At 26.0% G+C, this 14,487-nt stretch overlaps 1 protein-coding gene across 1 annotated transcript; it reads left to right on the top strand.

The window, feature by feature from the left end:
• Positions 1 to 7,838: 7,838 nt before the first annotated feature.
• LOC127249072 (uncharacterized) lies at positions 7,839 to 10,211 on the top strand. The gene is made up of 2 exons (XM_051271665.1): positions 7,839 to 8,434; positions 8,688 to 10,211. Exon 2 carries the CDS (start codon positions 9,358 to 9,360, stop codon positions 9,973 to 9,975), a length of 618 nt encoding a protein of 205 aa, XP_051127622.1. The 5' UTR covers positions 7,839 to 8,434; positions 8,688 to 9,357; the 3' UTR covers positions 9,976 to 10,211.
• Positions 10,212 to 14,487: the final 4,276 nt, after the last annotated feature.

Raw genomic sequence — 14,487 nt, 5'->3', positions numbered from 1 at the left:
GATATATTCCCACGTCATCAAAATAAATAATACTCCATCCGTCCGCCTCTAAGAGTCACATTTACTTTTTGCGTTATTGTACTTAACATTGAAATATCCTTATATATTATATAATTTTTTGTACAAATATTATTTTATTAGTATTATAAGACACTAATGAATGTATTTTTGTAATTTTTTATTAATTTGTAATATATTTGATATAATAACTAATATTTAAATATCAATACATAAAAAGTAAATAAAATCTTATAATCGGACGAAAATAATAATAATCATTTATATGCATGTGTATTTATTTTAAATCCTAAAAGTAAATACATATAATTAAGTGGTAGGCTGAAGTGATATATAATTAATCAAGATGCAATAATAAACCATGAATTTCACACTTTAGAGGCGACACCTCACTCACATCAACTACCCAAATTAAATTCGAAGCATTTTAAATTATAAAATAAAAATAAATTTTAAATTAAATAATGGTGGGTCACAGACACACACACACACTAACACATAAAAGAATCTTGGCACAATAATAATTATTCTATATGTTGGCATACCAAGGGACAATGGATCCTTCCATTGTGGGGACATCACATATAAATAAATATTCTTCCAGTCTCATATCTATATATTCATTTGCTTTTTACATAGAGTTTTAAATATTAGTATTATATTGAGATAAAATAAAAATAAAGGTAAAAAAATTAAATTAACTTTATTAGTATAGATAATGACATCTGTGTAATATATTGTAAATTGTAAGGGTGTTTGTAATGTTAGGTAGGTAGTAAAATTACTAAAAATGTAAATAAATATTTTGTTATGGGTGAGACCAAAATGAAAAAAATGAATAGATTGTTAAGAGATGATAGAGTAATAAATTATTTTTTTATTTTTATTAATTGGTTTGAAAATTTTAATAAATTTGTAATAATTCTTATTAATTAATTTAATTAATTGTATTAGTATGTTTCTTTAAGTCAGTTTCTCGAATTTTTTTATTTGAATTCTATATTTTTTAAAAAAAATTACATTTTTTAACTCACAAAATATATCATCAAATATTATTAAAGAGGAAGGAGAGTGTGGAGCCTGCAGTGCAGCTACTGCCTGTCTTTAATTAATTAATTAATTAATTAATAGGCATGGGAATGTCTTCTTTACTACACAGCTGTATTTATTTTCACGCGGTTTTGTGGTACCATTTTATAATTAATTATTAATTCATGTCACTATTTTATTTATATTTTTCTTATGTCAATTTTTATTTTGTTTTATTTTTTTAATATTTATTAGCTTAATAGTAGTGCTTTTAAAATGATGGTTTAAGGTTTGTTTAGATAATAATTTTTATTATGTCAGATTAAATTATATAAATTTGTTTGAGTATGAAAATGAAAAAATAATAATTTTCTAATATTAAAATATGATAGGTAAAAGGTGAAGTAACGATATTATTAAAAATCTATTAAATGATTGATATAAATAAAATAGAGTAAAAAAAAAATAGTAGAAAAATAGTTATTCTTTGTTAACAAAAGTTGGTAGAAGAAAGAATTTTTTTTTATAGTTTAAAAAATAGAAGAAATGATATTTTTTTACTTCCTTAGTGCTGAATAGTTTTTAACATTTCTCTTTCGATCTGTCCCATACACTCTATAATATTTTTAAAATAAAAAATAATTAAATATACTTCACACTTACTAAAAAAAAAAACTCTTCTCTATCACATTACATTACTTAATTCTAAAACTATCATATTTAATACTACTCACCTAAATTCTTGTGTCGTAAATAAATGTTGCATCAAATTTGGAAATGAGGGAATACTAAATAAGAAGATGAAAATAATTTTTTTACGACAAAAAAAAGTGAACATAATTTTTGAATAATTAACGGAAAAAATAATTTTTATATTACCAGCACAATTTCTCATACCTAATATAAAATGTACATCGCATTAAAAAAAAAAAAAACACACTCACACACACAAATGAAGAAACCCAAATACTTTTCTTAATTTCTCAATTTTCAAAACTCTCCCTATATGATATCTTCTTCTAGTCGAATTAAAAATATTAAATGATATACTCCCTCCGCCCATGAATAAAATATGCATTTAATTTTGGTGCAGAGTTTAAGAAAAAATAGTATTTTAATTATAGTGGGTAGGTAAAAGTAGTATAATGACATTTTTGTCTTTACTTTTTGATATAAAAATAATAATTTGATGTAAAGTAAGGGTATTTGTGGAAAAAGATGGGGTATTTAATGAAATAGTTACTTTGTAATTGGACGTCCCAAAATAAAAATATGTGTACTTTGTAACTGGACGGAGAGAGTATATATTAAAAGTGAACAAACTCATATTTTCAATAATCTTGTAAATATATGTGCTTTCAATAAAAACTATTTTTAATAAGTACGGTTTAAAATAAAGATAAATTATTTTTTTCACAGAAATTTAAAATATAATAAAAATAAATATTTTTAATAAGTATGGTTTAAAATAAAGATAAATTATTTTTTTCACAGAAATTTAAAATATAATAAAAATAAATATTTTAATAATATATTTCCATATCACAATTCCCATCAACTAACAATATATATATATTAGTTGCGCATTTTCGGGTAACTATTGTGAATTTCCACGTCATAACAAATTTAAAATAATATAAATAAATACAAATAAAAACAATATATATATATATATAAACACTAAAAATATGCAATTATTAAGGGTGTGTTCTCTTTGCCAAAATACATATATATTTTTCAAAAAAATTAATATATAATACATATTCATTATTTTTATGTTATTTATACAAATTCTCTGTATTTTTTTAGATAAATATATAAATAAAAATATTCATTCAAAACATTTCACAAAACCATCACACTCTAATATTCTTTATTTTCCTATCGCATGTTATGTTTACATTATAAATGTGATGGTTTTTCATGTTTATATCATTTTCAACAACAAAAAAAACAAAATTAACTTTTTAAGAAAAAAATCCAAATGAAAACTTTATAGTATTAAAAAAATTATAATAATATAGAAAAGGATTGGAGTGGGAAAATATTTAATTGCAATAAAAAAAAATTGAGTTTTGTGGCTCGAAAAAGATCAGCTGAATCTCTATTTTAATTGATTTGCCACGTTATGTATGTACAATGTTTAATATAAAAAAAAAAATGTTTAATATGACTGACACCTCATACATATTGACAAATTTACACTCAAAATATTAATATGACTGACACATCATACATATTAATATGTCCGACAAGGGATGAGCTGATAGTGTAAGAGTTGGATTTGTGACTGTTAGGTCATCGGTTTAAACCTTTGACATCTCAGGTAATCTGCCATATATGGTTTACCTAGTGCGCACAGTCAGAAAAATTTAATTATATTTTTTGTATTATTAACAAGAATGATACTCCCTCCGTTCCACATAATTTGTCCCTATTTTTTATTTTCGTCCGTTCTACGTAACTTGTCCTTTCTATTTTTGGAAATATAATTATGCACTTTAATCGCATTTTGAATTTTAAATTTTATAATTTTCTTAATTTTAATTAAACTATTTACTTATCTTAATTTTAATCTATAATTATTTTTACTGAATAATAATTATTTTTACTAATACACTTCTTAATTATTTATTAATTATACTTTACCTAAATTACCGTGTCTACAGTAATACACGCATATTACATGGGACGGAGGGAGTACTATTTTCCATTTTGTCTGTCCAAAAAAAATGATATTATTTTTTAATTTAGTAATTGTACTATTTACCTAATATAATTAATACCCTTATAACTTCCAATATATTACACAAATGCAATTACTTTTTTTTATCACACAATCTAATAGGGACATTTTTGTTTTTTTAACAAAACAAATATAATACTAATATTAAAAAATTAATGTAAAAAAACAAATATTACTTTTTTTGCGGGATTGATGTAGTATTTATATTTATTTTGTGCACGCGAATTAAAAAATATTAGTATTTTAATAGTAGTAAATATATATAATAATGTAAATATCAAATTATTCTTATTTTTAAATATAAGTGTATAATAAAGTGAAAATAAATTGATATATAAATATATAAAATATATTAGTAGTTAGTGATAAGATACTACGTTACTAAAAAGATAAATGCATACTTTTGAATTGAATAAAAAAACAGAAATAGGTAAATAGTAGAGGTAAAAATATATACTATCTCCGTCCGGCTTTAAGGGTTTCATTTACATTTTACGTGTTGATATTTGAATATTAATTATTATATCAAAACATTGTAAAAATTAAGAAAAAATTACAAAAATACTTTAATTGGTGTCTTATAATACTAATACAAGAACATTTGTACAAAAAATTATATAAATATAAAGATATTTTTAATGTTAAGTACAACAACACAAAAAATAAATTTAACCCTTAAAGACGAACGAAAAAAAATACTCTCTCCGTCCCACATACCATGTCTACGTTGCCGTTTCTGTCCATCCCACATTCCATGTCATTTTCTTTTTTAAAAAATGATTATACACTTTAATTTCATTTTAAACTTTTAATTTTTTTTTTAATTTTAACTAAACAAATTAGTTAACTTAATCTTAATTATATAATTTATAATTATTTACATTATAGGATAATTATTTTTACTAATATATTTTTAATTATTTATTAATTATATTTCTCCTAAAATACCATATCTACAGTGTAACAGACACGATATATGAGACGGGTGGAGTATATTTTTTCATCTTATAAAATATCTTATTAAATATTTGCTTAATATCAAACACAAATCAATTAAGTCACCCAAAGAAAGAAGCCCTAAAATATGATAGTAATGAATTAAAGAATTGGAAGTGTAGACAAAAAGTGAAAGTTTGGAGAGATTTGCCTGTCAGAATATCTTTGAGGGACTAATCTCATTTTTATTTTACTAAGAATATATACAACAAGTAAAAAAAATAAAATTTAGAAAATAAATAAAATTACAAGATAAATATACTATTAATCTTGACATTAAAAAAAAATATTGTCAAATGTATTGATATGGTATCGCTGCAACTTACATTTACGTGAATTCAATTTTGTAAGTGAATATAAATATAAGGTGTGTTAAATAATTATTTGATGCGATATTTTGAATGTAAATTAAATTTTAATATAATATAATAAGTAAACCATAGGTGTTTGATTGATATATTTGAAAAAATAAATAAATGAAAGTAATTAAAAGAAAAACAGAAATTCACAAATAATTACACTTATTTTTATTTTTTAATTAATATACATAAATTAATTCTACATCAACATTTGGTGTTAGAAATTGTCATGTTGATCAATTTCATTACTTATAGGTGAAATATCAGTATACGTGACAATATTTTAGCAAATGATTTAAAAGGTTTCAACAAATTGAATATAATACTAGTTAATGTATATTTAAGGGTGTGGTCGTTTGAAATTTGTTTTCCCGATTTCTACTGTTCATCAATTTTTTTTTTCAAAAAAATATTAAATCAAATATTTATATTCTATTTTTTATGTTATACTAAAATTTAATTTTACATTCAAAATATCATATCAACATCTATTTATATCACATTATACAACTATTCCAATTTAATTTTTTTACTATTCAAATCTCAATTTAAAATTCAAATCCTCGTAGAAACACACCCTTAATTAAAGGATGAAAATAAGAAAAAGTATGTGGGCTAATAAAACATTTATCTATTTATCTCCTAAAATAATTACACTATTTTGAGTATTAGAATTAATTGTATGTATGTGTTTTTATATAGATAGATAGATAGATAGTATCAATCAGCTTCTTCATAAATGGTGAAAACGACGTCGTTTACGCGTTGGAGAATGACTTAATTAAATTTATACTTAAGGTGGTCCTGAATATATTATTATTATTATTATTATGAAAAAAATTATTTTTGGTCTCAATATAAAAATCTTATCAATTTTGGTTCCAATATAACCAAAACTCATCATTTTTGTCCCATCGTCAACAAACCGATGAACAATGCTGACGTGGACTTGTAAGATTGTGCAATTTTTTCAAATATAAATATAAGGTTTGATTTTTTTTCACGTCAATATTTTCCGTCGGTTTGTTGACGGTGGGACCAAAAAGATAAAGTTTGATTATATTGGGACAAAAAATGATGAGTTTTGGTTATATTGAAACTAAAATTGATAAAAAATTTATATTGTGACAAAAAATAATGAGTTTTGATTATATTAAGACAAAAATGATAAGTTTTAGTTATATTGAGACTAAAATTAATAAAATTTTTATATTACAAACAAAATTGATGAATTTTAGTTATATTGATACGAAAAATAATTTTTTCTCTTATTCGAACAATTCAATATATATTTTCATTACATTCTAACTCACATGTCACATTCAATCGATGAGATTGTTTAAAAGTACATTTTTTTCAGGTTGATAATCTTAATTATCGCAGTATTTGGGTTCCACAGAGATTTTTGAACTTTTTTAAAAAATAATATAAATAAAAATAATAAAGAGTTAAGGTTTGATCTAATATTTTGGGTATGTTTTTTTAGTTGGTTTCCCCAAATTTTACTATTTAAAATTTGCGTTTCTCGAAAAAAATATATATATTTTTTCACAAAATATCTCATCAAACATTATTTCAATATCAAACTCAAACCATATTTTTTAAACTCATCAAAAGAAACACACCATTTTAGAATAAATAAATATTTGATGTGATATATATTTTTTATAATTACTACTAATGAATAATATCAAAATTTTTAATAGCCTTTACTTAAAGAATTCTTTTTGTTTATTAGTCTTTCCTTATAGTAAAATTGGCATATTTATATACAACACAAAATTTTAAAAAATAAAAAAATATTTTATTTCAAAGAAATAATAGAAGCAAAATGGTAGTTAATGATATTTTAAAAATTTTAAAGAATATGAAGTGATAATATAATAACATTAAACATTTGATATAAATAATAATTGAACTGAGGGTAATAGTAAGATATTATGTCTTTACTTTGTTAAATTAGTAATAGGATAAATTTAGCGGGCATATTAAAAATATATGCTATAGACACTAAAAATATATGTCTAAAATCAATTAAATATCATATATTTTGAAAGAAAATAAAATTTCAATAATATAAATATATGGTATTAATGATGCACATATGTTAATTTTTCTACAATAAATATCAATCATTAATGCAAAAATCCGCTTAAAATGGAATATATCCTACAAATATTAAGAGTCATAATAAATTTGGCAGCAAAATAAATTAATATTGTTAATAAATAAAATATATGAATTAATATCTTCCAAAAAATGGCAATGATATAAAAATCTTGGCGAGAAAAAATGTGCAAAATCAATTCCGTAGAGAATGGAAATGAGCATAGGATGGAAAAGAAAACATTATAAAATCTTCCTATTGACCAACCACGTGGCACCATTAAAAAATGAAGCCGAAGCCACCCATCCCTTATAAATAGGAGCCATGACCAGTTCATTTAAGACACTGAAGTTATATCGATGATTCAAGCGAAGGGGTAAGTCTCTAGAGTCTCTTTGTATTGTTCTTCATGTTGTTCATGTCATTCGAAGCGTTCTTCGTCGAAAGTCACTAATTTGGACAAATGATCTGTTGTGAATTTATTTCCGGATCCTTTTGGATTTATCGAACAAATCTCGTATACAAAAATACGAAATCAATTAGTAATAGCCGAAGAAAATTAAATCGAATAATCCAATTTATTATAACCGAAATCAAAATTAAAATTAAATTAATATTAGAGCTATAAATCTGATTTTCTGGAATCAGAAATCAAAACACCAACAAACAGCCTTGATAATTGAAATGAAGCACAAAGAACTCAATTAAAATACTCCATGTTCTTATTCTGAAATCCAGTCGCAAGCAGTATACTCCATTCACGATCAACGACGGCGACGACGACCTTATTCCTTCTTTCTCCGGTCATCTTCTCCGACCAGTAGCGGTGGAGACTGAAACTCCTCCGGCGGTCCAGCGCGAACTCCTTCAGGAGAGATCTCGACACCCAGCTCCGGCAGCATGCTCCGGCGCACGGCAGCACACCTCCGTCAAACAGCCCCGACTCCAGCGATAGCTTGCATTGCCTCCGGCGACTGTAACTTCTCCAATCTTTGACCGGCGGGAAGGGACGACGGATATCGGCTCACTCCATGGTGCGAAGTGGCCCGAGGTAATCACGTCTCAAGGTTGGAGGTCGGCTCGTCACTCCAAGCCTCGATGCGCACCGGAATCGGCACAAGAAAAGGGTTCCGAACCTCACCGAAATTGCTCGTCGGAACTCACTGGAACTCCGTCGGGGTTCTCTCTCTTTTCCTCACCTTCACTCTCTTGGTTTCCTACCTTTTTATTACAGTGTATTTCACTCTCCTCGGTTACACTCAAAACCCCAAATTAATTTCTATTTAAACCCTCCTAGTCAACTAACCAATTAACAAACTCAACAAACTAAATAGTTTTGGCTTTGAATTGGGTTAGAATTAAAGGGTTGGGCCGATCCGGTGGATCAGGCTACGGAATGGGCCAATTAATTATTTATTGAAGGACTTTTCAGGTTATGACTCGAACTGTCAAAATTCCCAACATGATCCAATATTGGTTGATGAATCGATGAAGTTAACGTTCATCGTCGAGCCAATCAAAGCTTTCAAAGCCGTTGAGGAATTCGTCAAAAGGGAAGGTCTCCAAAGTTCCTCTCAAAGCTTCAAGATGTTCATTGCGTTCTTCAACAAAGCATCAACTAGGTCCTCTTTGATCCAAAAGTCAAACGGACACGCCGCCAAAAGTGTTATGGAGCACCAAATCTACCTCTTCAAGGATCAAAGTTTCAAAAGCCGTTGAAAAATCCATCAAAGTAAAGGAAGAGCATCCAAAGTTCATTCCAAAGCTTCGAGGTGTTCATCGCGTTCTTCACCAAAGTAACAATTCGGCCCTCTTCGATCCAAAAGTCAAAGGGACACGCCGCCAAAAGCGTTATGAAGAACCAAATCCACCTCCTCAAAGATCAAAGCTGTGGATCGTCCAAAAAAGACATCAAATCCAAAGCCAATAATCAAAACGCCCACACGGAGACCAAAGCCCTCCGAACGACGGCAAAGCTAAACCAAATATCAAAGCCACCGATCGTCCAAAGAAAACATCAAATCCAAAGCCAATGATCAAACCGCCTACACGGAGACCAAAGCCCTCCGAACGACGGCAAAGCTAAACCAAAGATCAAAGCTATGGATCGTCCAAAGAAGACATCAAATCCAAAGTCAATGATCAAACCGCCTACACGGAGACCAAAGCCCTCCAAAAGCGGTAAAGCCAAATCAAATATCAAAGCCTCGGACTGTCCAAAAAAGACATCAAGTCTAAAGCCGACGATCGAATCGCCCCACGGAGACCGAAGCCCTCCGAAAGGCGGCAAAGCCAAACCAAAGATTGAAGTTGCGGATCATCCAAAGAAGACATCAAATCCAAAACCGAAAAGTGGCAAAGACAAAACAAAGATCAAAGCTTCGGATCGTCTAAAGAAGACATTAAATCTAAAGCTGATGATCAAATCGCCTACACGAAGACCAAAGTCCTCCAAAAGCGGCAAAGACAAAGCAAAGATCAAAACCTTGGATCGTCTTAAAAAGACATCAAATTCAGAGCTGACGATTAAATCGCCAACACGGAGACCAAAACCCTCCAAAATGCGGCAAAGCCAAATCAAAGATCAAAACCTCAAATTGTCTAGAAAAGACATCACATCCAAAACTGACGATCAAATTGTCTGCACGGAGACCAAAACCCGCCAAAGTTCGGCAGAATCAAACCGAAGACCAAATCTCTTCGGATTAAAGAAGCCATAGAAAACCAAATTGGAAAACAAATCGACCCGGAAGGAGAATCAAAGGACCCATTTAGAGAATAAGACCCACTTTAAATTCAAATCAAATATAATTTGTACAAATTTTGTGTTTATTAAAAATAACACAATTTTTTGTCCACATATGTGGGAATGAATTTTACAAAAGTGCGCAATGAATAAATCATTGCAAACTATTAAATCCATTACCTCACGATTACAAATCCACCCCCACACCCAAGGCCATTCATTACAGAACTGTTACTCCGATCTTTTATTTTTTTTTATAGAAGTTTATTGCTACAAATTGGATTTGTGGTGATTTTGAAAAGTGAGAGATTAAATGTTAGAATTCTTATTTAGAGAAAATTCAAGAACAAAATATTTAATTTTCAAATATTAAATAGAAGAGAATAAATCTATGGCTTCCATAGATAAATAATTACTTTTTTAAAATTAAAATCTCATTAGTGAAAAATAAATGTATTAAATACTTCCTATGTCTGTCAAAATTAATTATATATTTTCTTTTTTTTATATATATATATAGAAGAAATATAAAGCGGATTGAATAAGTAATTTCAGAAATTAAATTTTTTAGTTTGAAAAACTTAATTTATCAAAATTTTAAATTATCTGTTTGACCATTCCCAAACACTCTTTTCATGTAAACTTCTTCTACTTTTTTTTTTTTTTTATTATTATTATTATCACGCTCAAATTTCCTATATTAAAGACTTGTGAAAAATACTACTTGTTAGAGTATTATTTTTTATATCTTCAGACACAAAATAGGGAAAAAAAGAAACATTAGTAGAATGTTGATCATATAGCCAATAAGCCCATAAAATTGTACAACAAGATTTGGGGTTTTTATACAGCCCAACAAATTAATAGTATTGCATTAATAAATAAAAGTGGAATAAACTTTCATCTTAAATATTTATTTATTTATTTTATGGAAAATTTGGATTTGTTTGGTTTTGAGTTAGAAATTGAAATTTGAATTATATTTTAATATACTTGCTCGTCCCATATTTATATATTTTATTTACTTTTTGTACGGAATTTTAAAAATACTAGTATTATGTTGGAATATAGTAGAAGTAAAGATAAAAATACTAAATTGTCTTTATTAGTATTGTATGATATAAAAGTAATGACATTTGTGTAATATATTATAAATTAGAAGAGTATTTGTAATGTTAGGTAAATAGTACAGTTACTAAAAAATGAAATGAATGTTTTGTTATGGGACAGACGAAAATAGAAAAATGGATAGATTGTTAATGGATGGAGGGAATAATATTTTGTAAAAAAAAATAGTATATTAGTATATACTATCTTCGTCCCGCAAAACAAGTAACATTGACTTTTTGTACATATATTTTCAAATATTAGTATTATATTAGTTTATAGTGAAAATGATAAAATTGCCGATTGTGTGATAAAAAAAGTAATAATATTTGTATAATATATTAAAGTTGTAAGTGTATTAATTATGTTAGGTAGGTAGTACAATTACTAAATTAAAAAATAATATATATTTTTTTTACGGACAAAAATGAAAAATAATATACTTATGGGACAGATGAAGTATATTTTTTTATTGGAAACCATAGGATAGGAATAATATTGGCTTTTGAATTGAAACTAAAACCAAACACACTCTTAGGATTATTTATATATATATATATATATATATGCAATTGATAACGACTTTTATAATAAAAGTAATCATATATTAATATCAAAATATTTTTTAAATTTTTATATAAATTAAAAATATATTATTATATATAATTAATATAAAGAAGTATAAATAACAAAAATATCAAAATTATTGTATATTTATTAATTAACTGATAAAATATTAAATATTTTTAATTTACTATAAAAATTTTAAATAGCTCATTTGGATTAGGACGGGAAGAATGTTTATTTAATATTTTAATTTGAAATATTTTTTTTATAGGAATAATGAGAATTGTATCGATAATATAAAAATAATATTTTTTATTATATATTTAATATATTAAAACTGTATTGGTAAAAAAATTGTTTTTGGCAAACAAAACCAAAGTATATACCGTTGCATTGCAATAATATAATAATTAAATTTCCTGTTTAATTATAAAAGGGTGTGTTTGGTCGAAAGTTGGAGGGTACGCGTGGTTAGAAATGATTTTACCTTTTGACTAATCAAATAGTATTATTTAATTATAAGTTAAATTATAATGTAATATCAATTTGATTAATAAAATAATTAAAACGTGTTAAATATTTTTAAAAAATTATATTTTAATAGAATATATTCAATCAAAATATTTTGTAAATAATAAAATTATATATAATAAAAAAAATAATAATATTATCTCCGTTCCACCTAAAATGATACCTTTGGGTAGTGGTACGGTATTTAAGGTAATGTAATTTAGTGAGTTAAAGTAGGTTGTTTAGTGAACTAATGATGATAGTTTATATTATAAGTTTATTAATTTTTTATATAGATAACATTGTCAATAATTTTATATATTATTTAAATTTTAATAATATTTAATACTTTTATTTTATTTTAAAATCTAATAAATTTATATGTTTAGTAAAAAAATTAACAATGAAAATTTTATATTGAATTAAAATTAAATTAATTTAATTTATGAAAATTAGTTTTAATAGGAAAAGTTTTATATTGTGTTTTATATTTTCTGTGTAATAAACTATAATCATTTAACTTATAATTTTAACATAACGTATTATTTCAAATTTAATAATAAAAATACAATATCAGTCATAACTATGAAATCATTTCAGCGACAATTTTAACACAACATAATAAATCATTCCATATTTGATAATAAAAATATAATATCAACAATAATAGAACTAGAAAAAATCATTCTAACCATAATTTTAACAAAATAAGTCATTTCAAATTTGATAATAACAAAATTATACATCATCAAATTGTAGCAAAAAGATACTGCAGGATAGAGTATAATAAATCACAAATACAACATCAACCAGTAAATTGCAATAACCAAAAAAACAATCTGGATATGAAATTCTGCCAAATACTCCACAAATTTTGTTTTCCCTCCTAATAGTTTCCCTCCAAAATTACATATGCTATAAACTACACCATCAAGGGGATCACAAAAAGTTTAACCTTTGCACTGCCATTCATAAAAAAATATAGAGATCAATCAAGTAGAGAATGGATAAAATTTTTTGGAATGTCTTTGAAAAAGGTAAATTTGCTTCATTATTTTATTTTACAATTATTTATCTATGTAAAATTTATTCATTTATTTATTTTTACCTTATCTCACACTGTAGCTTGCCCCGTGATCATCTCAGTATAAGTTTTTCCTTGACATCTGGCCTACAATGGCAGGGAAGAAAAATCGTAGTGATAGTGACGTAACACAATAGTTCAAACTGTAACTCTCCAGAGTGAATATCAACGACCTTGGATGGTTTAGGGCTATACAAAGTATTCAGATTGAAAAGGATTGCACTAACGTGGATGAGCTAGTGAATGCAGCGGTGTTATCCTTTGAAGAATTGACAGCAGAAAAACTAAACAAAGTTTTTTTTTGAGCTTACAAGGGTGCATGATTGAAATAATAAAGAGTAGAGGACAAAATAAATACAAAATTCCACACATGAAGAATGATGCACTTATTAGGCATGATGTTTTACCTAAATACTTGAATGTAACCAAGGATTTGGTGATTAATTGTCTCACATACCTTATAGACAAAGGAAAACAAGACTATGCTATGCTATTGCTGTCCGGACTTGAATTTGAGATTCAAGATATACTGCTTTTAACACTAATATCTCATTATGCAGATTTTTCTATAAACAATTGAGTTTATGGGTCCTGACTTGACTATTATTGGTTTAAATTATTAATTTTTTTAACATTTTCTTAAAAGCGTCTAGTCATTGTGGCTTCCTCGTGAATTTTTAGGTTGATAAATTATTATTATTTATTATTATTATTATTATTTTTTATCTCTTTTAGCAAAATAATTGGCACTCTGCCTAACTACTAACATACTCTGGTGTACTACATGGTAAATTCCTAATTTCATCTAGAACATTACTGTAGATTAAAAATTGAAAGACTATATGTAATTGCAATATGTCAGCATTCTTCTTGTTTTTAATCGGTTGTTTTCTTTATATATATATATATATATATATTGCATAGTAGCATATCCTCATATTCATCTAATGCAACGAAAGATACCAACATATAACAAGGAACTCATGATCAACAAAAAGTAGATATAAATTTTCATAAGAACAGAAAATCTCATAGAAGCAGTATATTATGAATAAAATTTCCATGTGAGAAATAGAGTTCGTATATCTCAAAATCAACTAAAAGAGCATCAAATTGCAAAAATAAAAAATAAATTTAGGCATAATTTTTGCAAACAGAAAAAAAATAGCATAAATAAGTAAATATTATTATTATTCTCACATAGTGAAAATTGACGGG

This window comes from Andrographis paniculata, unplaced genomic scaffold (genome assembly GCF_009805555.1).
Source record: "Andrographis paniculata isolate CXL003 unplaced genomic scaffold, ASM980555v1 Contig35END, whole genome shotgun sequence".
NCBI lineage: Eukaryota > Viridiplantae > Streptophyta > Magnoliopsida > Lamiales > Acanthaceae > Andrographis > Andrographis paniculata.
The sequence above is the reverse complement of the archived record's forward strand: the minus strand, read 5'-3'. Positions and strand labels throughout refer to the sequence as shown.